We start from the raw sequence: 24024 nt of genomic DNA, 5'->3' as shown, positions 1-24024 counted from the left end.
CCTTTAAACCAACTGAAACATGAATGTAAGACCAGCAATGGCACTGATCTCAATACAACCTTCTTATTCAACTCATGGTAGTCCACCACCAGATGGAACTCACCACTGAATTTGGATACCAGGAATATCAGTGCCGCATATGGTGATTTAGATGGTCGAATAACTCCTTGTCTTAACATTTTCTCTATCTTCTCCCTTAACAACTTTTGTGTGGGGTAAGCTGTACGGGGCCTACTTAAATGGCACTTGATCTACCCATTCAGTAGCATATTCCAATGTGTAACTTATTAAATGCCCTTCTGCAACACATGAAAACTTTATAAACACCATTGATGACAAGAGTGATTCAATTACTCAGAACAGATGACATAACTTTCAATTTGAAATCTGTATGTCGAAAAGTTTGGGGTTAAGATGTGCACCTGTGTTTAAAGGTTAAAAAGATTAGGAGACAATATGACAATGATAAGGCTTACTTCAAAACAATCAACCTCTTAATTTCATTCGGCAACCAAGGTGTGAGTGGATTCCAACCTGTCCCTTTTGACAGTCTTATTTTGACTAAAGCCCTGTGACAGTTGGCTGTTAATATTTTCAAAGTTAGACTGATTGTCACTTATTAAGACTACTCTGAAGAAACATCTTAAAACATTACTTGTGAACACTTGTTACAATAGTACTTACTTGACGGAACCACAAGATCCAGCTAAAATACACAAAAAATGACTCGGTCTTTCAAAAACAGCAATGCACAGCTTAGTTCAACAGGTTGCTCAGATTATAGCTAATGACTGAGAAATGCAATAACAATCAAAGAATTGAACCGGTTAACATCTAAATCTAACCACAAAGTCCCTCTTTTGTTTAACGGCAACCTATGCCTTAGTACATTTGTGCTGGCTGTATTTGCGAACAGGAGCTGATTCATTAGAACATTTATGATTGGGTACAAACCAGAAAGGAAAGGCAATATAATAGTGGGACAACTTTCAAACAACAACTAGTGTCTTAGTACAATACTACTGTTTATATTTACGACCAAAGAGCTGACTGAGTAAAACTCTGAGGGTCGGGTACAAACCAGAAAATAATAAGGAAAGGCTATATAATATCAGGACAAATTTTTAAATGACAGCTTGTGTCTTAGTACAGTACTATGGCCTATATTTACAACCAAAGAGCTGACTAAGTAAAATTCTGATGGTCGGGTACAAACTAGAAAATAATTAGGAGGGCAGGTAGACAATGACACAAATCACCATCAGGATTACAGAATGTTAATCCCCTTTATCAGCAAGCAGTTCCATGGCTCCACTGTGCGTCACAGCGGTTACCGAGTGGTGCCGATGACAGCCAGGTAGAAGAGGGCAGCCAGGCCATGAGTGGTTATCCGACACGAATGTTGCCAACCAACCAATGGGATGTTGGCCTGCTGCTTGTAGTCGACACTGGCCCCTGTGAAGTACTCTGGTATCTTCGCTCTACGCAGGCCCTCCTTTCACAGCTCATGGCTTCCGCCACTTGAACCTTGTGACCACCTCTTGTCGTGATGCTACCACCAATCCCCGAACTTGGTGCCTCAGCTTGGGCCAGCTGGTACACTCTTTGGAACAGTATTATGCAAATGTAGGGAGTGAAGCTGCTTAGAAACCCTTACAGCAGTCGTAAGAAAAACTAACTTCCAACATGTCCAACTAGCATTAGCAAATGCTATTATAATATATACAGCACATTCATGATAATATAAGACATAAACAATATTAGCCTCCCTTGTTCACTGCATGCTGCCCCAGCATCACTCTCTTTCCCACATCTGGCACATATTTAGCACATCTATTCTTTCAAGTAATAAATGTAAATGGAATAGTACTTGCAACAGAGTAAAATTCATAATCAGAAATCGTTGTTCTTTAAATTGAGGCAGCTTAACATCTTTTCCTCTCGCAACTGCTGGTCAGCTTAAGTATCAGTACACTTGCCAGTAACTGATAGTTACCGTAATCATGTGGGTGGAGCTTATTAAGAAGCAAGAAGCAAGAAAAAATGTCAGCACCCTAAGAAACACTCTGTGTTCTTTAATACGGAAACAAAGTCTGCTGGTGGACTCAATATAGCTCACTGCCATCCAAGACGGAACTCAGCCAATATGACAGTACATCTTAGCACAAAGAGGAAGCACAGCCCAGGCTCACTACATACACCACACATGTGCAGTCTCCCATTGTACAGACCCAGCAGGATATGGACATCCGAAATATGATCTTACAGGGCATAAGCTTTAAGGGCACATGCAAGACCAGCTGTAAATGTCTGTTTATGAGGCAAGCTGTTACATCTGTCAGCTTCCTCCTCGTGCCCCATACTGCCACTGTCCACTTCCTCCTTGCTGGCCAACAGATAAATATTCTTTCTAGCAGCGGTCTCATAAATCACAAACAGTGGAAGTCATACACTGCAAAAGTGCCAAAAATTTGACAACATTTCAAATTTTTTGTTTTAACAGAAAGAACAATGGGCAGGTTCAGTGAACCCCAAACACTGCAGGACAGGTAAACAAATTACTGTTGACCAAGGTAGGTGTGCATGTCATTGTTCTTATATCTTGCCCCCCCCCCCCCCCCTCCACCCCTGCTCCTTTCCCCCTCTTTGCTCCCTTGGTGGGATGAGCTGCACCAGCAAGAGAATACCTACCATTCAACAACTGAAGTAGAAGGTTGTATTTAACACAGGTGCTGCCATCAGGTATTCATGGAAATTAGATTAGGAAATGAGATGCTGAAAGTAGCAGATGAGTTTTGCTATTTGGATCGCAAAAAACAACTTAAGATTGGTGAAGTAGAATGGATATAAAATGCAGTCTGGCTATAGCATGGAAAGCATTTCTGAAATAGAGGACTTTGTTACCTATTATAAATTTAAGTGTTAGGAAGTCTTTCCTGAAGATATCTTCATGGAGTGTAGCATTGCATAGAAGTGAAACATGAATGATAAACAGTTCAGACAAGAAGAGTCTAGAAGCTTTTGAACTATGGTGCTACAGTAGAATATTGAAAATGAAGTGGGCAGATTGAGTAACTAATGAGGAGGTACTTAATCAAATTTAAGAAGAAAGAAGTTATGGTTCAAATTGACTAAAAGAAGGGATCAGTTGACAGGACATCCCAGAACACCAAGTAATAGTTAATTTGGTAATGGATGGAAATGTGTGAGTGTGTGTGTGTAGGGGGGGGGGGGGGGGGGCATAAAAATTGTAGAGAGAGAGACCAAGGCTTGTCTACAGTGATAACAGAATATTGTTTTTTGTGCTGCATCAAGGGCTACATATACACATGTTACTATTCAATGATGCTTAAAAGTAGTTTTGAAGAGTGCAATTTTTTAAAAATAGTTTAATTTCAAGAATTGCCTCATGAAGATTCCTGTGGCTATATCATGTGGTCTGATGGAATATTATTTGTTCATGATAATTTGTTCACCAGCTGTAATATTTCATCTGCATTATTTACATTGGCCTTATCAGAACTCCTTCCCATTTCCTAAGTCGTTTCCGCAATGTTATAGGAAAAATGAGTTGATTTATCAAGGAATAGAATAGAATAGAATAGAATATAAGTTTATTGACTTACAGTACAGGAGATGCATCAAAACACAAAAACTGGTTTACAGTTTTCCTTATATAATACCAGTAATGTAATCTACAGTACTGAATAATAACTTAATTAATCAATTAATAATTTTTCTTCAAAAGTAACAAACTTTTAAAGATTAACTGTCCTAATTACTTGCTCTCTCCTGTTCAAATTTTCAGGTTGTCATTTAAGAATTCTTTTACTGAATAGTAACATTTCTGCACTAGTTTCTCATACAAGGATTTTTTCAGTGTTTCTAAATTTATGCTGAGAAATTCTCCTCTTTTCACTTTGTTATAAATTTTCATACCCATATAATGTGGAGTTTGAGCGTAAAGTTTTAAATGGTGGGTGGACAGCATAAACTTATTTTGGTTTCTGGTGTTGTAACCATGTTGAAATGATTTGCTACAAATAAATCAGGGTTACTGCGTACAAAGATTATAAGCTCATAAATGTATAGTTAGGGAATACTTAATATACGTAGATTTTTTAGGAGTGGGTTACATGATTCTCTTCACCCTACATTGTGAATATATCTAAAGATGGTTTTCTGAAGATTCAGTATTCAATACATATGGTTTGAGTTACCCCAAAATACAATTCCATACCTTATTACTGACTCAAAGTAGCTGTGATATACTACTTTTCTTATGCCCATACTGGTAACATTGTACAATATTCTCATTGCAAATGCTAGGTTATTTAATTTATTTGCAAGGTACTGTATATGTGATCCCCATGACAGATTTTTATCTAGGAACTTCACACAGCTAGCTTCCTGCAAATATTTGTTTCTGTAACTGACCTGAATATCATTTAAGTTTGCTTGTTTTGTTTTAAACTGCATTAACTGTGTCTTTTCCACATTTAATTTTAACCCATCTAAATCAAACCAGGTATCTAATTTTTCAAAAGGATTTAATACAGTTTGTGGAATTTGATCAGTACTGTTACTTTCAATGATTAAAGATGTGTCATCTGCAAATAAAACTGAGTGACACTCAGTATTAAGCAGCAGATCATTTATGTAAAACAAAAACGGAATGGGACCTAACGCAGAACCGTGGGGTACTCCATGTGAAATGGCTTTCCATTTTGAAGTATAATTTCCTCTCTCTAATGTTATAACCACACTTTGTCTTCAGTTGGTTGGATAGGACTTAAACCATTCTAATACTGTGCCCTTAATTCCATACTTTTCCACTTTACAGAGTAGCAAGGAGTGATTCACACTATCAAAGGCCTTTGATAGGTCACAAAAAATTCCTGTGGCATGCAGTGAGTTGTCTAGAGAAGAGCTAATTTTATTGACAACATTATTTATATTGACAAAATTATTTATATCAGTATGGATTTTTTTTTAATTCCATACTGATTTTTTGGCATCATTTTAAATTTTTGTATGAAATCTTGAATTTTTATGATGACTACCTTTTCAGATATTTTGGATAGTGATGAAAGAAGAGAGACTGGGTGATAGTTTCCAATATGTTCTTTTGTACCTTTTTTTAATAGTGGCTTAACTACTGTGTACTTCAGTGTGTCTGGAAAATAACCTTCTGGAAGGGACTGGTTAACTGTTGTAGTTATTGGCTGCGCAATTATTTTAGAGACTCTTTTTAACACTTTTGTTGGTATCCCATCCCAGACTGCTGATACTTTACTTTTTAGTGATAGTATCACTTTTCTTTATCTTTTACAGTAGTTCTGGTAAATGTACTGAAAAATTCACCATCAGATTGTTCACTGTGGAAGAAATTTACCTTGTCTGGGTAATCTACTACATTGACATTAGATCTGTGTACATTTATAAAGAATTCATTAAATAATTCAGAAATTTAAGCAGGATTTACAATAGTTTTATCCTCTATCTTGATTTAGGAAATATCATGGCCTCTACCTGTGGCACCCGTTTCAGCTTTGATCACTGACCATAATGTCTTTGATTTATTTTCACTATCCAATATAAATCTATTATTTGCCAGTTCTTTGGCTGCCTTTATAACTGTTTTAAAAATGTTTTTGTAATATTTTACATAGGCAACAAATCAGGACTTTCATTATGTTTTAGTTTCCTATGTAGCTGTCTTTTTCTTGCACTAGAGATTTTTTATTCTTTCAGTAATACACTTTTCTTTATTTCCTATTTTTTTATGGTGTACAGTAAAGGGGAAAGTTTCATTAAAACATGTAGATATTAACAATTAAGGTAGCTTAAGTAGTAGAAAAATGGAAGTCAGTCTGAAAGGAAGTATTAGTAAATATATTAAATTAATTGAAAAAGACCTATTTTAAAGTCACAACTCTTCACAAAATTGCCCTATTTTCTAGGAATTAACTAGACATACTAATCTGCTGTCATGATCAAACAAATTATTTTGAGCTTGATAGCAAGTCCTTATTCTCTAGGAACTAACCAAGGGAGGAGGGACCAAAACCATATTCCAGTAGGGGAAATTTTTTAAATTACCAACATTTCAAGGAAGATATAAAATAAAGGTAAAATCTTCTGGGTTGTTGTGCAGTGTCATATTTCTTGTACACTATCAGTGTTCAGCTAACCGTGAGCATCACAAGATCCTGGAGGAGGCCCCAGCAGAGGGGTTGAATTGTTTATTGTGTATTTATTAACATGTGGCTTACAGCACTATATTTTCCAGTTACATACAATTAAGATGATGCGACTTAATCGTTTAGAAGGAATATGATGCAGCCTGAAAACTCAGAAGATTTTACCCTCAATGACAACGGTCACAAAAGCATGCAAAGTTACAGAAGGTATAAAATGTTGGCTGGAAAGAATTTAGACAGCAGAATGCTACATAAATCAGCACTACATCATCAAAAATTTTTGAAATGCTTTAAGTACTAATGAAAATTATAGTTCAATACCAAATGTCTCCAATCAACTAAATTTAAAAAAATCTTTTGCAGGAAAACTTCACAGACGAGCATAACCCAGGACTTAATGAAAATATAACCATATCTTCAGAACAAAATACAGAACCAATAAGTAATACTGCAACCACAAACTGTCAAAATAAACTCAATAACAAAATGGAATTTCGGTAAGTATATCTTCGAGAGTAACTTTGTGCCTTCAGATATTTGTCCAAATGTTCCTGATGAGCCTGTCCTTAATGCTTGTACCAACATTTGTTTATGCATTTTTGCGATTAGTTTTTCGTTCCATAGATCCGTGCTGAGGAGATCCTCGTGGATGTGGAACATGTCAAAAATTTTTTTAAAGCTGGAATAACAATACTAATAGTATGAGTATATACAATACATCATTTGTTTCTATTTAAAAAAATTTGTCAATGGAGTAGGAGGAGTTGGCCACTAGTAAGTCTTTCAGGCTCCTTTTAAACTGATCTTTATTTGTAACTAAATTTTTTCATGTTTGCTGGCAAATTATTGAAGATGAGTGTTCCTGAGTAGTGGACCCCTTTTTGAACTAAAAAATTTTTGCATGTAATAGAAAATGAAACGGAAATCGACCATTTTGAAATATAAGTTGAATACATTTTTCAGGAAATATATCATCTGTTTTCAACAAGTTGTTAGTTTTATACAACATGTATAATATTCATGTGAATTGTCTTGATGTGACATAGTATTTGAATTGCAGTTGCATGCCTTTAACAAAATTATCAAGTGCTACAAAACTCAAATAAATTCTGCTTGTGCATAAAGGATGTTAGTGGCACCAAAGTTAGTGTCCAGTCCCTCATGGGTGAGGCATGAACTGAAATTGAGGGTAGCAAAGCAACAGCAGAAATGTTTAACTCCATTTTCAAATGTTCGTTTACAAAGAAAAACTCATGAAAAAGCCCAACTTTAATCCTTGTACCAATGAAAAGAGAAGTGGAATAAGTATTAGTGTCACTGGTGAAATCATTAAAACAGAACCAAGCTCCAGGGCCCAATGGAATCCCTATCACTCTCTATACTGAATTTGTGACTGAGATACCCTCTCTCTTATCTATAATACATTGTAGATCCTTCAAACAAAAAACTATGTCCAGAAGTTGCAAGAAAGCATAGGTCACATCTGTCTAAAAGAAGTGTAGCAGAAGTAATCCACAAAATTCGCATCCAGTATGTTTGATATCGATGTATTGAAGATTTTTAGAACGTTTTATGACCTCACACATTATGAGTTATTGTGAACAGAATGACTTCCTCTGCGCCAACCTACATGGAATCCAGAAACATCATTCATGTGAAACCCATTTTTCACTTTCCTCACATGGCATACTGAAAGCCGTGGATCAAGGCAGCTAGGTAGATGGATTATTTCTCAGTTTTTGAAAAGTATTTAACTCAGTAGCACATCTACACTTACTGTCAAAAGTATGATCATATGGTGTATCAAGCAATATTTGTGTCTGGGATGAGGATTGTTTTATAGGGAGGACACACAAAGTTAACTTCGATGAAGAGTGATCAACAAATGCAGAAGTAACATCTGATGTGTGTCAGGGAAGAGTGTTGGGTCTATTGCAGCTAATGTTCTAAATTAATGACCTTGCAGACAAAATTAATAGTAACCTCAGACTCTTTGCAGATGACTCATTTATCTATAATGAAGTACTATCTGAAAGAAATTGCACAAGTGTTCTGTCAGATCCTAATAAGATTTCAGAGTGGTGCAAAGACTGACTACTTGCTTTAAATGTTCAGAAATATAAAACTGTGTTCTTCACAAAATGAAGAAACTTATATCCTATGGCTATACTATCAGTGAGTCACTGTTGTAATTGCTCAACACGCACAAATACCTGGGTGTAACACTTTGTAGGGATATGAAGTGTAATTATCACATAGGTTGAGTCATAGGTAAAGCAGGTGATAGACTTCAGTGTATTCGTGGAATATTGGTGAGACACAATCAGTAAACTAAATAGATTGCTTACAAATTACTCGTGAGACCCATCTTAAAATTATTGATAAGTCACTCCACATTTGGCTTTTAAAAATATTGTTTAGTGTGATTGCAATTTCAACACATATGTGTTTTCAAGCATTGTAAGATGTTGAAATCCACTCTACAATATTAAGTTGTAACATGGTGGAACATAGTTCCTTCTGACACTCCACTCTTTTTTATATTCGTTAGACATCAGCAAAAACACCCTGTGAGTGCATTAGCATTTGTAGAATAAATGACTGGGGTGAGGAGTGGACCCTTATTCTATGACAGAGCACATTGGTGTTTAGCTGTACACCATTTGTTTACTTTCAGAATTATTGTCAAAGAAGTACGTGAATTTACATGGATTGTGATGTGGCACTTACAGGACAGTTGTCAATTTAACGCATTACGTCCTGTTTAGTAGAAGTAACCCTGAAAACAACAATATCGAATTTAAATAGAAGGTTCTCTACAAGATTATTCTTACTACTACACCATGAAGTTGGCCAATATTACAACAAATCATCCGATTCCAGTTCTAAGTTTGGTACTATTTAGGATGTCAATCAAGTCTATGGAGGATGGTTAGTTTCTGTGACAAGATGAGCAAAAGATTACTCAAGGTGGCTCGAGTTCACAGTGGACACCAGCTGGTGAACCAACAAGTTAACGCGTCTGCCAGTGGCAATTACCTTTTAGCTGTGATGTGCTGTCAGCTGCATGGCTGCTCTCACCCTCTGAAAATCCTATAAAAAGCCAATCAAAATCTTTACTGATTTTATCAGCTGAAACTGTCCTATGTTTCTCGTTAGGTGAGAAAACATGTACTCATCCCTAGTCTGGAAAATATGGTGATGTACATATGCATAGATGGTGCAGCGTGTATACTTCTATGCCCTCTCAGTTCTCGCAAGAACAATTAACTACATGGCTGTTTCATTTCTCCGCTATCGGAGCTCAACGATTCTTCAGCTAATTTCTACCTGAATATCAGCCATAGTGAACGCAGTGTTCACACAAAATTCCTCTTTTGGCGTCATACAGAGCGAGATGCGCCCTGTACTACACTTGATACTAGTTCAGAGGAGAGTCCCCAAAGTTTTCAGTCGTATGTCTTTCGTAGCAAACTGTCCCCCCACCTGTGTCATTTTGTGCTTCACGTCGCGGCTTTTTCAAACCAATGGGAGCGTTCCTTTCGTCTTCTGCAAACTACCTCTGCCAATTGCAAAGGGCCTAGCTTTAAACTGCATCACAACATTCCCCCTTTTTCTCCTTCCGAGTTTATTTCAGTCAATTGGACATTTTGTGCCCGCTCTTGATACCTAAAAGTTACAAGCATACATCATGATCATACCATGAGCATTTAACATGATCAGCTGCATTGCTGGTCTGTTTGTGTGCATCTGGAAATTCCCCAATGCAGTTTTCTATAGAATTTCTCCATCACAAGCAGTGCTGGCCCACTCTCCTCGATGTATCGCCCGACGTGTTCATTGTCCCTCTTGCTATGGGTCACCAACCCCTTTTTAGAAGCGTTCCGTTGTACTCAGCCTGTGATGGCACAACTCGCATCTGTCCCCAAAATACAACATTTATTCCGGCAGTTTTTTTTTCACCTTTTGCTCATTGACATGCAGGATTTGGGTTCGGTGTGTTAGTACCGTCGAATTGAGTGTCATCCCTTTGGATTACACACTGTACATTTTGATAGCCAAATCTGCTCATTATCGCCAAAGTATGTCAGCTGATTTATTCACATACTTGTTACGACATAGAAAATTTCTCATGTAAGGTGTGAAATTGACATTCATTCAGTCTGCCACCTTACACCCTAACAGTCTGAAACCAAATATATGTGGTAGTATAAATCTACCTGCTGTTCCACACACTTATGTGAGCATATGTCATGTAGCTAATAAAATAGCAGCAAACAGGTAGCATGAAAGTAAAAATGACATCCACGATTTACACTGTAGTACAACGTTCAAGTAGCCAACATGGTGGATGGATTACAGTCAATGCACCATGTTACCCACCTGATACCAATGACACACTGGAGTGCAGTTGTAATCCTGTGTTGCAACAGATGCAGCAGAGTCTGTTGTGTTCACCCATGAGGGAGTACCAGTGAGCTCTTCTGTGAGAGTCGGGTGGCCCTGTATGTTCTCAGAGAGTGTGCATGTTTTTTGCTGACTGAAGAGCTGTCTTTATTTTGTCCTTGAGTGCCCAACCATCTGTGTGCTTCAACATTTGACTGCAGATAGAATAATGCCATTAGCAGATGGGCGCCATGTCAGTTATAGAAATCAACAAATATGATGGACGTGAAATGAGGAGCATTATCTGAAGTGGTGGCAAGTAGTATAAGACTTCTACAGCAAATATGGCAGCCATTGTGTTGACTGTTGTAGTGGATGCTATTTAGTGAACATAGGAGAATTTAGAGTAGGCATTCACAGCCACTGTCTAGATGTTATTCAGATAATGCAGGCAAAATCTAATTTGATATGGTCTCATGGAATGGAGGGCTGTGCTCATGGAGAGAACGGTCTTGGAGGTTAAGTGGCGTAGCTCATACAGAAGCATGCTTTAGGCTTGATTGCAAAGTCAGTTGTCTGACGATACATGTGGTGTCTGGCCAAGGTCATCATAAATGTGACTCCCCAAAGCCTAGCATGGGCTAGGGAAAATGTTTTGCATGAAGGCCGGGTGGAACATCTACTTAATAGAAGAACATCTTTCACGTCATAGTGCAGAATCAGCATGAGCAGGAAGTGGGTTGAGTTATGCTCTCTATGTCCAATGATAACCCTGTGTGTTTGGTATGTTTGGTAGACTCAGCCACTACCATAAATGTGTTGAGGATATATTCTTCTGGAATGTGGCACACCTCCATGTCTGTGGTAAAGTAGACGCCTTCTTGAGGAGATAGGAGACGATGTAGTATCAGAAGTAAAGCTGTGAGTATGGGGTGTGAGTCGTGCTTGGATAGCTCAGATGGTAGAGCACTTGCCCATGAAAGGCAAAGGTCCCGAGTTTGAGTGTCGGTCCAGCAAATAGTTTTAATCTGCCAGGAAGTTTCATATCAGCACACACTCTGCTGCAGAGTTAAAATCTCGTTCTGGAAACATCACCCAGGCTGTGGCTAAGCCATGTCTCTGCAGTATCCTTTCTTTCAGAAGTGCTATTTCTGCAAGGTTTGCAGGAGAGCTTCTGTAAAGTTTGGAAGGTAGGAGAGAGGAACTGGCAGAAGTAAAGCTGTGAGGACGGGGCGTGAGTCGTGCTTGGGTAGCTCAGATGGTAGAGCACTTGCCCGCGAAAGACAAAGGTCCGAGTTCGAGTCTCGATACGGCACACTGTTTTAATCTGCCAGGAAGTTTCAGATGCCTTCTTGTTGACCAAAGTCAGTGCCTGCCACTGCCTGAAGATGAGACAGCATTAGCTGGCTCGTAGGTTTATAAAGAATATGTTTATCATAAGTCAGCAGAAACAGGGCCGCCACTAAAGTTATTAAGAGTGTTGTGTGGGGTAAAGTGTACTATCAATCAAGCTGAGTCGGTGGAGGATTGTGATCTGTTGAAGGATAAAATGAGACTATATAAAGGTAACTGTGAAACAATGCATATGTTATGGCCAATGCTTCCTTTTTGATCTGTGCATGGTTTTACTGGACAGAATTCAATGTTCTAGAGATATATGTGGATGGGATGTTTTTGGATGTGTATATCCATCCTTTCCCTGATGTGAAAGGGTGCCTCCCTGTACCATACACCCAGTTGTGTGGCACCAACCAGCCTGTAGATTGCAAAGCTTTCTTGAGTGCACAAAAGGCTGATCACGTGCTGAAGACCAAATGCATTTGGTGCCATTTTTGGTAGAAAAGGTTAAGGAGATGTGAAATGGTTACATTTTTAATGAACATGCTGTAATGATTTACTTTTTCCCAAATATATTGTCACACTGATAGGTTGTGTGAATAGGGCATTCACTAAATCACCTGAATATGTTGTCATGTCGGTGATATCCCCATTTTGGTAATGACAAACACTAAATATTCAACAGATTTCTGAAAAAATGACATGTCTTGTGCATACATTTCAATCCTGTGTCCTGCAACATGATGAAAAACTGACTTAAATTATGCTGATGTTCACATTTATTGGTGCTCATTACAATTATATCATTAGGATAGTTGCAACATGGTGGAAAGTCTCATAGCAATTGTTCAGGACCTCATTGGAAAATTCCAGGGGCATTTAAAATGTCAAATGGGACTTGCATGTATTGGTGTATCCCAAACAGTGCGTTTAAAATAAAAAACAGTTGTGAGCCTGGGTTCAACATGAGTTGCAGATATGTATTAAACATATCAACCTTTGTGTTGCACTTCAGCAGAACTAAAGTGGTTCTCATAGTCTTGCCCTCGGTGGCACTCATCTTGATCACCTCACAGCTGAAAGTTTAAATGAATGTGGGGTTGTGTTTGCTCAAAGATGTATGTAACACCATATTTTAGATGATGTTAACACATAAATAAAACAATGGAAATTCCAGATTTGACTATCAGCAGTTATGAAAAGAATAGATTGCTACCCACCATGAAGTTGACACATTGAGTTGCAGACAGGCACAGTGAAAAGACTGTTCCACACCAAGCTTTCGGGCAAAGCCTTCTTCAGAAAATAATGAAAAACACACACAGACATTCACAGAAGCAGGCACACCTCATACACACGACTGCTATATCTGGCCACTCTAGTCGGACTCAACTGTTGCATTGAAAAAAATTTGGAGTGGGGCAGGGAAGTGGTACAGATAGCAGAGTACAGGTGGGAGGAGAGAAGAGTGCTGTCTAATGGAACGTGCCGAGACTACTTTAAAAGGCAGCAGGAAGGCTATCAGGGGTAGCATCAGGGCTTCAAGGGAGTGGCGGCGGACTGGAACAGTGAGCAGAAAAGGAGAAGGGCAGTGAGGGGACAACACTGTTGGGTGCATTGGCAGAGAGCAAACACAATGAGGATGAGGGAACATGAATTGGGAGAAGATTATTGGACAAGGGGGGCGGGGGGGCAGAAACTGTTGGATGGAGGGTTTGGAGGCAGTAGATTATAGTAGGTTGAGGTCAGAATAATTTTGGGAATGGTGATTGTGTTGTAGGGATAACTCCCATCCGCACAGTTCAGAAAAGCTGGTGGTTGTGGGGAGGATCCAGGTGACCCGTGTTGTGAAACAGCCATTAAAATCAGGTATGCTTTGTTCAGCTACCTTTTCCGCCACAGGGTGGTCCACTTTTCTCTAGGCTGCAGTTTGGCAGTGGCCTTTCATCCTGGTGGACAACTGGTTGGTAGCCATACCAACAGAAAAAGCTGTGCAATGATTGCAGCAGAGCTGGTATATGACATGGCTGCTTTCACAGGCAGCCCAGCCTATGATGGGGTAGGATAATCCTGTGACAGGACTGCAAGTGATAGGTGAATTGATTGGGCGATCTTGCATCTGGATCTTCCACAGGGATATGATCCCTGTGCCAAGGGGTTGGGTTTGGGAGTGGCATAGCGATGGACGACTAGGATGGTGTGGCAGTTGGGTGGAACGGATTTGGGGTAGGATGTCCCTCACTTCAGAGCATGATGATAGACAACCAAAGCCCTGACGGAGGATGTGGTGCAGCTGTTCCAGTCCGGGGGGGGGGGGGGGGGGCAATATTGGATGACAAAAGGAGCACTCCTATGTAGCTGGTTCTTGGGGGTCGTAGGAGGACTGTGGCTGTATGGGGATATAGCATGGAAAGCTGTTTGTGAACAAGGTTTGGGGATTGTGCCTACCAGTGAAGGCCTTTTTGAGATGTTCAGCATAGTCCGCAAAGGAGTCCTTGCCACTGCAGATATGCCATTCCTGGGTGGCCATGTTGAAAGGAAGTGATTTTTTAATGTGGAGGGGATAGCAGCTTTCAAAATGCAGGTAGTCTTGGTGGTAGGCAGGTTTAATGTGGGCAGAGGTGTGGATGGAGTCATCAGAGAGGAGGTGATCAACATCCATATACCAACCAGTTCCTTCACTCTCCATCATCACAGCACCTTTAAATCCTGGATCTTACTTGTCACTGGTGACACCACTTCCCTATACACCAACATCTCTAATGCCCATGGTCTTGCCACTATTGAACACACCTCTCCAATATCCTTCAGACTTCAAACCCACTGGTATGTAGCTATATAGACCTCATTCCCCATACATCCTACTAACTTTATTCTAACACATAGCTACTTCTCTTTAAAGGGAAGGTATACCAACTAAACTGCAGCACAGCTATGGGCACTGACATGGCATCCTCATTTGCCAGCTTATTTATGGGCCATCTAGAGAAAACCTTCCTAACCTCTCAAAACCCCAGACCCCTGGTCTATTTAAGGTTCATTGATGATACCTTCATGATTTGGGCTCAGGGCCAAAACACCCTATGCTCACTCCTTCACAACCTGAACACCTTCTTTTCCATCTGCTTCACCTGGTGCTCCTCAACTCAGTGTGCCACCTTCCTGGACAATGACATCTCCTCTCTAATGGCTTCATCTATACCTCTGTCTACATTAAACCCACCAATCAGTACCTGCATTTCGATGTCATCTCTTCCACACCAAAAAATCCCTCCCATACAGCCCAGCTATCCAGGGACAGAGTATCTGCAGTGACAACAACTTCCTTGTCCAGTATGCTGAGTGTCACACTGAGGCCTTCACGGACAGGTGTTATCCCCCAGAACTAGTCCACAAACAGATTTACCATGCTATATCCCAACACACACCCAATCCTCCCACTAACCACATACAACAGAGAGGCCTCTTTATCACCCAGCACCCCAGACTGGAACAATTGAACCATATCCATCGTCAGAGCTTTGATATCCATCATCATGCCCTGAAATGAGGGTCATCCTACCCAAGATCCTTCCTGACCTCCTAAAACACTGTTCTGTCACTCACCCATCCTTCACAACATCCTGGTTCACTCCTATGCCACCCCCAATCCCATCTCCTTGCCACAGGAGTCATATTACTGTGGATGACCCAAGTGCAAGACATGCCCAAATCAACCCGCTCAGCACTTCCAGTCCTGTCGCAGGCTTATCCTGTCCCATCAGAGGCCAGGTTACCTGTGGAAGCAACCATGTCATATACCATCTCTGCTGCAATCATTGCGCAGCTTTTGATATTTTTATGACTACCAACTAGCTATCCACCAGGATGAATGGCCACCACAAAACAGTGGCCAAGAGCTATGTAGACCATATTGGGGCACAACATGCAGCTGAGTGTAATACACTTTATTTTAATAGCTGCTTCACAACCCAGGTCATCTGAACCCTCCCCACCACAACCAGCTTTTCTGAACTGTGCAGATGGGAGTTATCCTTGCAACACAATCTCCATTCCCAAAATTATCCTGGCTTCAACCTACAATAACCTACTGCCCCTACACCCTCCCCTCTACCAACACTTAGTGCCCCTGTGTCCGTATGTTCGTAACACAATAAATATGCATTTTCAGCCACTGATTCCTTATCTCAGTACAATCGGTTGTAACCTCCTCCCAGTTCTTTCCCCTCACCCCCATTGTGTTTACCCTGTGCCATTGCACCAACCAATCTTATCCCCTCTTTGCTCTTTTTCTTTTCCACTCATTGTCCCTCACTTACCTGCCCCTCCCCATCCATCCTGGCTTCTGCCACTGTCCCTGGCAGCCTTGTCCTGCCGCCATCTACAGTAGTCCCTGCATGCTGTAAAAAAAGTGCTCGTCTCCCCCCACCTGTACCTTGCTACCCCACTTCCATGCCCCAGCCCCAATTTCTGCATTAGTTCAACACAACAGTTGCTGTGTGGCTGGAGCTAGCGGTCATGTGTATATAAGGTGTGCCTGCTCATGTGAATGCATGCATGTTTTCCTTTCTTTTCTGGAAACTGCTTTGGCCAGAAGTTTAGTGTGTACCAGTCTTTTCGTTGTGCCTATCTACAACTCAAGTGTGTCATCTGTATGGTGAACAGCAATCCATCCTTTTCATAATTGTTGCTATTCCAACCTGGAGTTTCCATTGTTTGATTTTCCCTGATGGCCTTTCTTCTATCCCACAACCCTGTGATGTTTTCCTTTGTTATTTTCTCTCTAATGCATTATTCTACTCATTATCTGTACTTGCTCTTCTTTTTTGATCATCATCTTCCAAACTGCACATGCTCTAACATCCAAGCCACAGTGTATCAATAGTCTTGTCCGCACACAACACACAACTATGTGACTTTGTGAATTGTTAGTACAACTTCTCATGCCCCAAATTCTTCCTGCCAATAGTTAAACTGTTCTTATTTATCCTATTTTCTCCCTCATCCTTGTATATTTTTGTTTGTTATTTTCCACACCTACCTGTAGCATACAAATTTGTGAACCTCGACCTAACATCCCACGTCCGGCCATCCTGATTTAGGTTTTCTGTGATGTCCCTAAATCACCTAGGCAAATGCCGGGATTTTTCCTTTAAAAGGGCATGGCCAACTTTGTTCCCCATCCTTCCCTAATCCGATGAGACAAATTACCTCGCCGTTTGGTCTCCTTCCCCCCAATTCAACCCATCCCAGCCCTCAACCTATCCAATTCCCCCTCTGTCTTCCCATATACCAACACATGAATATTCCTATACCTCATCAATTTCACACCATTTTCTCATGTTTTCATACATTTTTTATGTATTTGATCATGCATATTTTTACTTATTTTGAAATACATGTGCATATTTGTGCACATTTTTGCATACTTGTGCATATTCTTATATATTTGATCATATTTTTATCTATTTGTCTGTGTTTTTGTGTATTTGTCCTCATTTTGTGTGTTTTTAGATATTTTTGCATGTCTCTTTCTGTTATCCAGCTCTCGTCACAAACACCTAACACCTCCATTCCCTACATCATTTCCTGTTTTCCCAGCATCTTCCCTGCCACAGTGGAGCTGTGATCAATCTTTCTGCACCAGTTCAGAAAAGTATCTCCTTTCCTGGCTTAAACCCAGTCCCATATACTGTTCCTTAAATGCTGCCTAAACCATGGAATATCCCCCTATGGCGTAACCATAAAAATTCCTCTATCTGGATCGCTGCCCCCCCCCCCCCCCCTTTTCTTTCATAGTGACCTTCACTTTTTCACATTCTGCCAGTACCTACTCCTGACAAACCTTGTAGTGCAAAAACACTTCTCCATGGCACAGGCATCCCAGAATCACTTCTACTGCCTCCACAAGATATTGCTACTGTGCAATCCCTGCTACATTCGTCACTTCTCTGGAATTCCGGACACTATCTCTGCAAGTTATACAACCTGCTGGCATCCTACTGCCGCCTCGATGTACCACTGTTGTTATGGTCTTCAGTCCAAAGACTGGTTTGATGCAACTCTCCATACTACTGTCTTGTGCGAACCTCATCATCTCCGAATAACTACTACAACCTTCATGTTTCTGAATCTGCTTTCTGTATTCATCTATTGGTCTTCCTCTATGATTTTTACCACCCACACTTCCCTCCAGTACTAAATTCATGATTCCTTGATGTCTCAGAATTGTCCTATCAATCTTGTTTTGGTCAAGATTTACCACAAATTCCTTGTCTCTCCAATTCTATTTAGTACTTCCTCATTAGTTACGTGTTCGACCCATCTAATCTTCAGCTTCCTTCTATATCATCACATTTCAGCAGCTTCTATTCTCTTTCTGTCTACTCTGCTTATCATCCATGTTTCACTTCCATGCATGGCTACATTCCAGACAAATATCTTCAGAAAAGACTTCCTAACTCTGAAATCTATATTCGATGTTAACAATTGTCTCTTCATCGGAAATGCTTTTGTTGCCATTGCCAGTCTACATTTTATATCCTCTCTACTTCTGCCATCATCAGTTATTTTGCTGCCCAAATAGCAAAACTCATCTACTACTTTTAGTGTCTCATTTCTTAATTGAATTCCCTTAGCATCACCTGATTTAATTTGACTACATTCCATTATCCTTGTTTTGCTTTTGTTGTTCCATCTCTGACAGAATTACAGTGACATCGGCAAACCTCAAAGTTTTTATTTCTCCTCCCTGAACTTTAATTCCTATTCCAAATTTTTCTTTGGTTTCCTTTACTGCTTGTTCACTGTACATAATGAATAACACCAGGGATAGTCTACAACCCTGCGTCACTCCCTTCTCAACTGCTGCTTCCATTTTGCGCCCCTCAGCTTTTACAGCTGCCATCTGGTTTCTTTACAAGCTGTAAATTGCCTTCTGCTCCCTGTATTTTACCCCTTCTACCTTCAAAATTTCAAAGAGTGAGTTCCAGTCAATATTGTTGAAGGATTTCTCAAAGTCCACAAATGCTGTAAAATTAGGTTTACCTTTCCTTAACCTATTTTCTAAAATAAGTTGTGGAGCCAGTATTACCTTGTGTGTTCCTACATTTCTCTGGAATCCAAACTGATCTTCCGTGAGGTCTGCTTGTATTAGTTTTTCCATTCTTCTGTAAATAATTCATGTTAGTATGTTGCAACCCTGACTGATCAAAATGATTGTTTGGTAATTTTCACATCAGTCAGCAATTGCTTCCTTTGGAATTGTTATTCCTACATTATTCTTGAAGTCTGAAGGTATTTCAACTATCTCATGCATTTTGCACACCAGATTGTCAGGGCTAGCTCTCCCAAGACTATCAGTAGTTGTGACGGAATATCGTCTACTCCTGGGGTCTTGTTTCGACTTGGATCTTTCAGAGCTTTTTCAAATTCTTCTCACAATACCTTATCTCCCATCTCGTCTCCATCTATGTTCACTTACCTCTCTATAATATTGCTTTCAAGTTCATTTCCCTTGTATAGACCCTCTATATGCTCCTTCCACATTTCAGCTTTACCTTCTTTGCAGGGAACGGGTTTACTATCTGAGCTCTTGATATTCATACAGCTGCTTCTCTTTTTCCCAAAGGCCTCTTTAATTTTCATGTAAGTGGTATCTGTCTTTACTCCAGTGAAACTTGCTTCTAAATCCTTACATTTTTCCTTTAGCTATTTTTGCTTAGCAATTTTACACTTCCTATCTACCTCTTTTTTAAAAATATTGTATTCCCTTTTGCCTGCTTCATTTACTGCATTTTTAAATTTTCGCCTTTCATCATTTAAATTCAGTATGTCTGTGTGTTATCCAAGGATTCCTACTAGGCCTTGTCTTTTTACCTATTTGATCCTCTGCCACCTTCACTATTTCATCTCTCAAAGCTACCCATTTGTCTTCTTCTGTATCCCTTTACCCTATTCTAGTCAGCCGTTGTATAATGCTCCCTCTGTAGTTCTCAACAACTCTGGTTCTCTCAACTTATTCAGGTCGAATTGCCTTAATTTCCCACAGCTTTCCGATTTCTTCCATTTTAATCTACAGTTCATAACCAATAAATTGTGGTCAAAGCCCTACATCTGACCTTGGAAATATCTTAAAATTTAAAATCAGGTTCCTAAATCTCTGTCTGACCATTATATAATCAGTCTGAAACCTTCCATTGTCTCCTGGTCTCTTCCACATATACAACCTTCTTGTATGATACTTAAACCAAGTGTAAGCGATGATTGATTAAATTATGTTCTGTGCAAAATTCTACTAAACGGATTCCTCTTTCATTCCTTTACCCCAGTCCATCTTCAGCTACTATTTTTTCTTATCTTCCTTTTCCTACTATCAAATTCCAGTCCCCCACCACAATAAAATTTTTGTCTCCTTTAACTATCTGAATAATTTCTTTTATTTCATGATACATTTCTTCAATCTCCTCATTATCTGTGGACCTAGTTGGCGTGTAAACTTGTACTGCTGTTGTAGGCATGGGCTTTGTGTCTATCTTGGCTACGATAATGTGTTCACTATGCTGTTCATAGTAGCTTACCCGCATTCCTATTTTCCTATTCATTATTAAATGTATTCCTGCAATACCCCTACTTGATTTTGTACTAATAACCCTCTATTCGCCTAACCAGAAGTCTTGTTCATCCTTCCACTGAATTTCACTAATTCCCACTGTATCTGACTTCAATCTACACATTTTTCTTTTTAAATTTTCTAGCCTATCTGCCCAATTAAGGGATGTAATATTCCGAGCTGCGATCCATAGAATGCCAGTTTTACTTTTCTCCTGATGATGACATTCTCCTGAATAGTCCCCACCCGGAGATCCAAATGAGGGACTGTTTTTACCCCTGGAATATTTTACCCAAGAGGGTGCCATCATCATTTAACCACACAGTAGAGCTGCATGTCCTCTGGAAAAATTGTGGCAGTAGTTTCCCATTGCTTTCAGCTGTTCACAGTACCAGCACAATAAGCCTGTTTTCATTGCTGTTAGAAGGCCAGATCAATCATTCGTCAAGACTATTGCCCCTCCAAGTGCTGAAAAGGCCGCTGCCCCTTTTCAGAAACCACATGTTTGTCTAGTCTCTCAACAGATAACCCCTCTTTCGTGGTTGTACGTACTGTACACCAATCTGTATCGCTGAGGCTTGCAAGCCACCCCACTGATGGCGAGGTCCATGGTTCACCACTATCCAACCCCTATCATCCTACTGACAGTGTTCCACTTCATCAACCCCTCATAGTTCCCAGACTGTGCCTAGTTGATTTTTTTCAACTTGACACATCCCCCAAAACTCCCTACCGACACTCCAACAAAGCCAGAGCAGCAAAAATCCTGGAACAGTGCTGTAAACTTTTCTACCAAAATACTCAGCCCTACAAAAGTTTCAGTCCTACCCAAAGGCCTCACCTTCAGCCCTACAGCCCAGTTTTATTGTGTTGGACTTGTCAAAAATGTACTCTCCCAATCCCTGAAAGGTAGACACTTCTTTGCCACCAATATCTCCACCTAAAGCCCTCAGCTTTGCACCCAACCTCACCCATTTTATACAACCATCCAACCGTGCTCATCTGCACACCCCCACCTAATCACCTCCTGGTTACCTTCCAGGAACTCCTTACCTCCAACTTGTCCTCAGCATTCTTCCCCAGGTCCCTTCCTCAGAACACCAACCTTTCAGCAGAAGAAAGGATAGCCATACACAGCCTCAAAACACATTCTCACCTAATTATTATATCTCCAGACAAAGGTTCCACCACTGTTGTTATGAATCACAGTGTCTGCCTGGTGAAAGACTTTGCCAGTTGCCTGACTCCTCCACCTATAAAATTTGCCAGAGTGATCCCATCCAACATAATCTCCAGTCTCTACTTAAAGGCTTAGGCTCTTCCCAAAACCTTTCCCCTGAATATGCGTTAGATGAGTATGTGCCAAGCAAGATCGTAAGAGGTGGAAAAGAGCCACCGTGGTACAACTACCGAGTTAGAAAACTGCTGCGGAAGCAAAGGGAACTTCACAGCAAACATAAACATAGCCAAAGCCTTGCAGACAAACAAAAATTACGCGAAGCGAAATGTAGTGTGAGGAGGGCTATGCGAGAGGCGTTCAATGAATTCGAAAGTAAGTTCTATGTACAGACTTGGCAGAAAATCCTAAGAAATTTTGGTCTTATGTCAAAGCGGTAGGTGGATCAAAACAAAATGTCCAGACACTCTGTGACCAAACTGGTACTGAAACAGAGGATGACAGACTAAAGGCCGAAATACTCAATGTCTTTTTCCAAAGCTGTTTCACAGAGGAAGACTGCACTGTAGTTCCTTCTCTAGATTGTCATACAGATGACAAAATGGTAGATATCGAAATAGACGACAGAGGGATAGAGAAACAATTAAAATCGCTCAAAAGGGGAAAGGCCGCTGGACCTGATGGGATACCAGTTCGATTTTACACAGAGTACGCGAAGGAGCTTGCCCCCCTTCTTGCAGCGGTGTACTGTAGGTCTCTAGAAGAGCGTAGCGTTCCAAAGGATTGGAAAAGGGCACAGGTCATCCCCATTTTCAAGAAGGGACGTCGAACTGATGTGCAGAACTATAGACCTATATCTTTAATGTCAACCAGTTTTAGAATTTTGGAACACGTATTATGTTCGAGTATAATGACTTTTCTGGAGACTAGAAATCTACTCTGTAGGAATCAGCATAGGTTTCGAAAAAGACGGTCGTGTTAAACCAAGCTCGCGCTATTCGTCCATGAGACTCAGAGGGCCATAGACACGGGTTCACAGGTAGATGCCGTGTTTCTTGACTTCCGCAAGGCGTTCGATACAGTTCCCCACAGTCATTTAATGAACAAAGTAAGAGCATATGGACTATCAGACCAGTTGTGTGATTGGATTGAAGAGTTCCTAGATAACAGAACGCAGCATGTCATTCTCAATGGAGAGAAGTCATCCGAAGTAAGAGTGATTTCAGGTGTGCCGCAGGGGAGTGTCATAGGACCGTTGCTATTCACAATATACATAAATGACCTTGTGGATGACATCGAAAGTTCACTGAGGCTTTTTGCAGATGATGCTGTGGTGTATCGAGAGGTTGTAACAATGGAAAATTGCACTGAAATGCAGGAGGATCTGCAGCGAATTGACGCATGGTGCAGGGAATGGCAATTCAGTCTCAATGTAGACAAGTGTAATGTGCTGTGAATACATAGAAAGATAGACCCCTTATCATTTAGCTACAAAATAGCAGGTCAGCAACTGGAAGCAGTTAATTACATAAATTATCTGGGAGTATGCATTAGGAGTGATTTAAAATTGAATGATCATATAAAGTTAGGTTACATTACGCTTGTTCGCCCACTGCTTGAATACTGCTCAGCAGTGTGGGATCCGTACCAGATAGGGTTGATAGAAGAGATAGAGAAGATCCAACGGAGAGCAGCGCGCTTTGTTACAGGATCATTTAGTAATCGCGAAAGCGTTACGGAGATGATAGATAAACTCCAGTGGAAGACTCTGCAGGAGAGACGCTCAGTAGCTCAGTACGGGCTTTTGTTAAAGTTTTGAGAACATACCTTCACCGAAGAGTCAAGTAGTATATTGCTCCCTCCTACGTGTATATCACGAAGAGACCATGAGGATAAAATCAGAGAGATTAGAGCCCACACAGAAGCATACCGACAATCCTTCTTTCCACGAACAATACGAGACTGGAATAGAAGGGAGAACCGATAGAGGTACTCAGGGTACCCTCCGCCACACACCGTCAGGTGGTTTGCGGAGTATGGATGTAGATGTAGATGTAGAATCCATTTCCCTCCTCACTTCCATGACATCCGACACACCTGCCTTTTATATGTTCCCCAAACTCCACAAACCCAACAATCATGGACACCCCAATTGTAGATGGTTATTGTGCTCCCACTGAAACAATTTCAGCCCTCATTGACCAACATTTCCAACCAATTGCCAATAATCTATCCTCCTATGTCAAAGATACCAACCATTTCCTTCACTGACTTTCCACCATCACCACACCTGTACCTCCACAACCCCT

The 24024-nt window shown here is 40.4% G+C and overlaps 1 protein-coding gene across 11 annotated transcripts in view; it reads left to right on the top strand.

Moving 5' to 3' along the window:
- The window catches only part of LOC126241561 (uncharacterized), a 296723-nt gene that overhangs the window by 72021 nt on the left and 200678 nt on the right, over positions 1-24024 (top strand). For all 11 annotated transcript variants that reach the window (XM_049948016.1, XM_049948017.1, XM_049948018.1 and 8 more), the window contains one exon: positions 6567-6700. In XM_049948016.1, coding sequence (XP_049803973.1) covers positions 6567-6700 — 134 coding nt within the window. The remainder of the gene's footprint in view (positions 1-6566; positions 6701-24024) is intronic.

This window comes from Schistocerca nitens, chromosome 1 (assembly GCF_023898315.1).
Source record: "Schistocerca nitens isolate TAMUIC-IGC-003100 chromosome 1, iqSchNite1.1, whole genome shotgun sequence".
Lineage (NCBI taxonomy): Eukaryota > Metazoa > Arthropoda > Insecta > Orthoptera > Acrididae > Schistocerca > Schistocerca nitens.
This window is presented reverse-complemented; position numbering and strand designations above follow the sequence as displayed.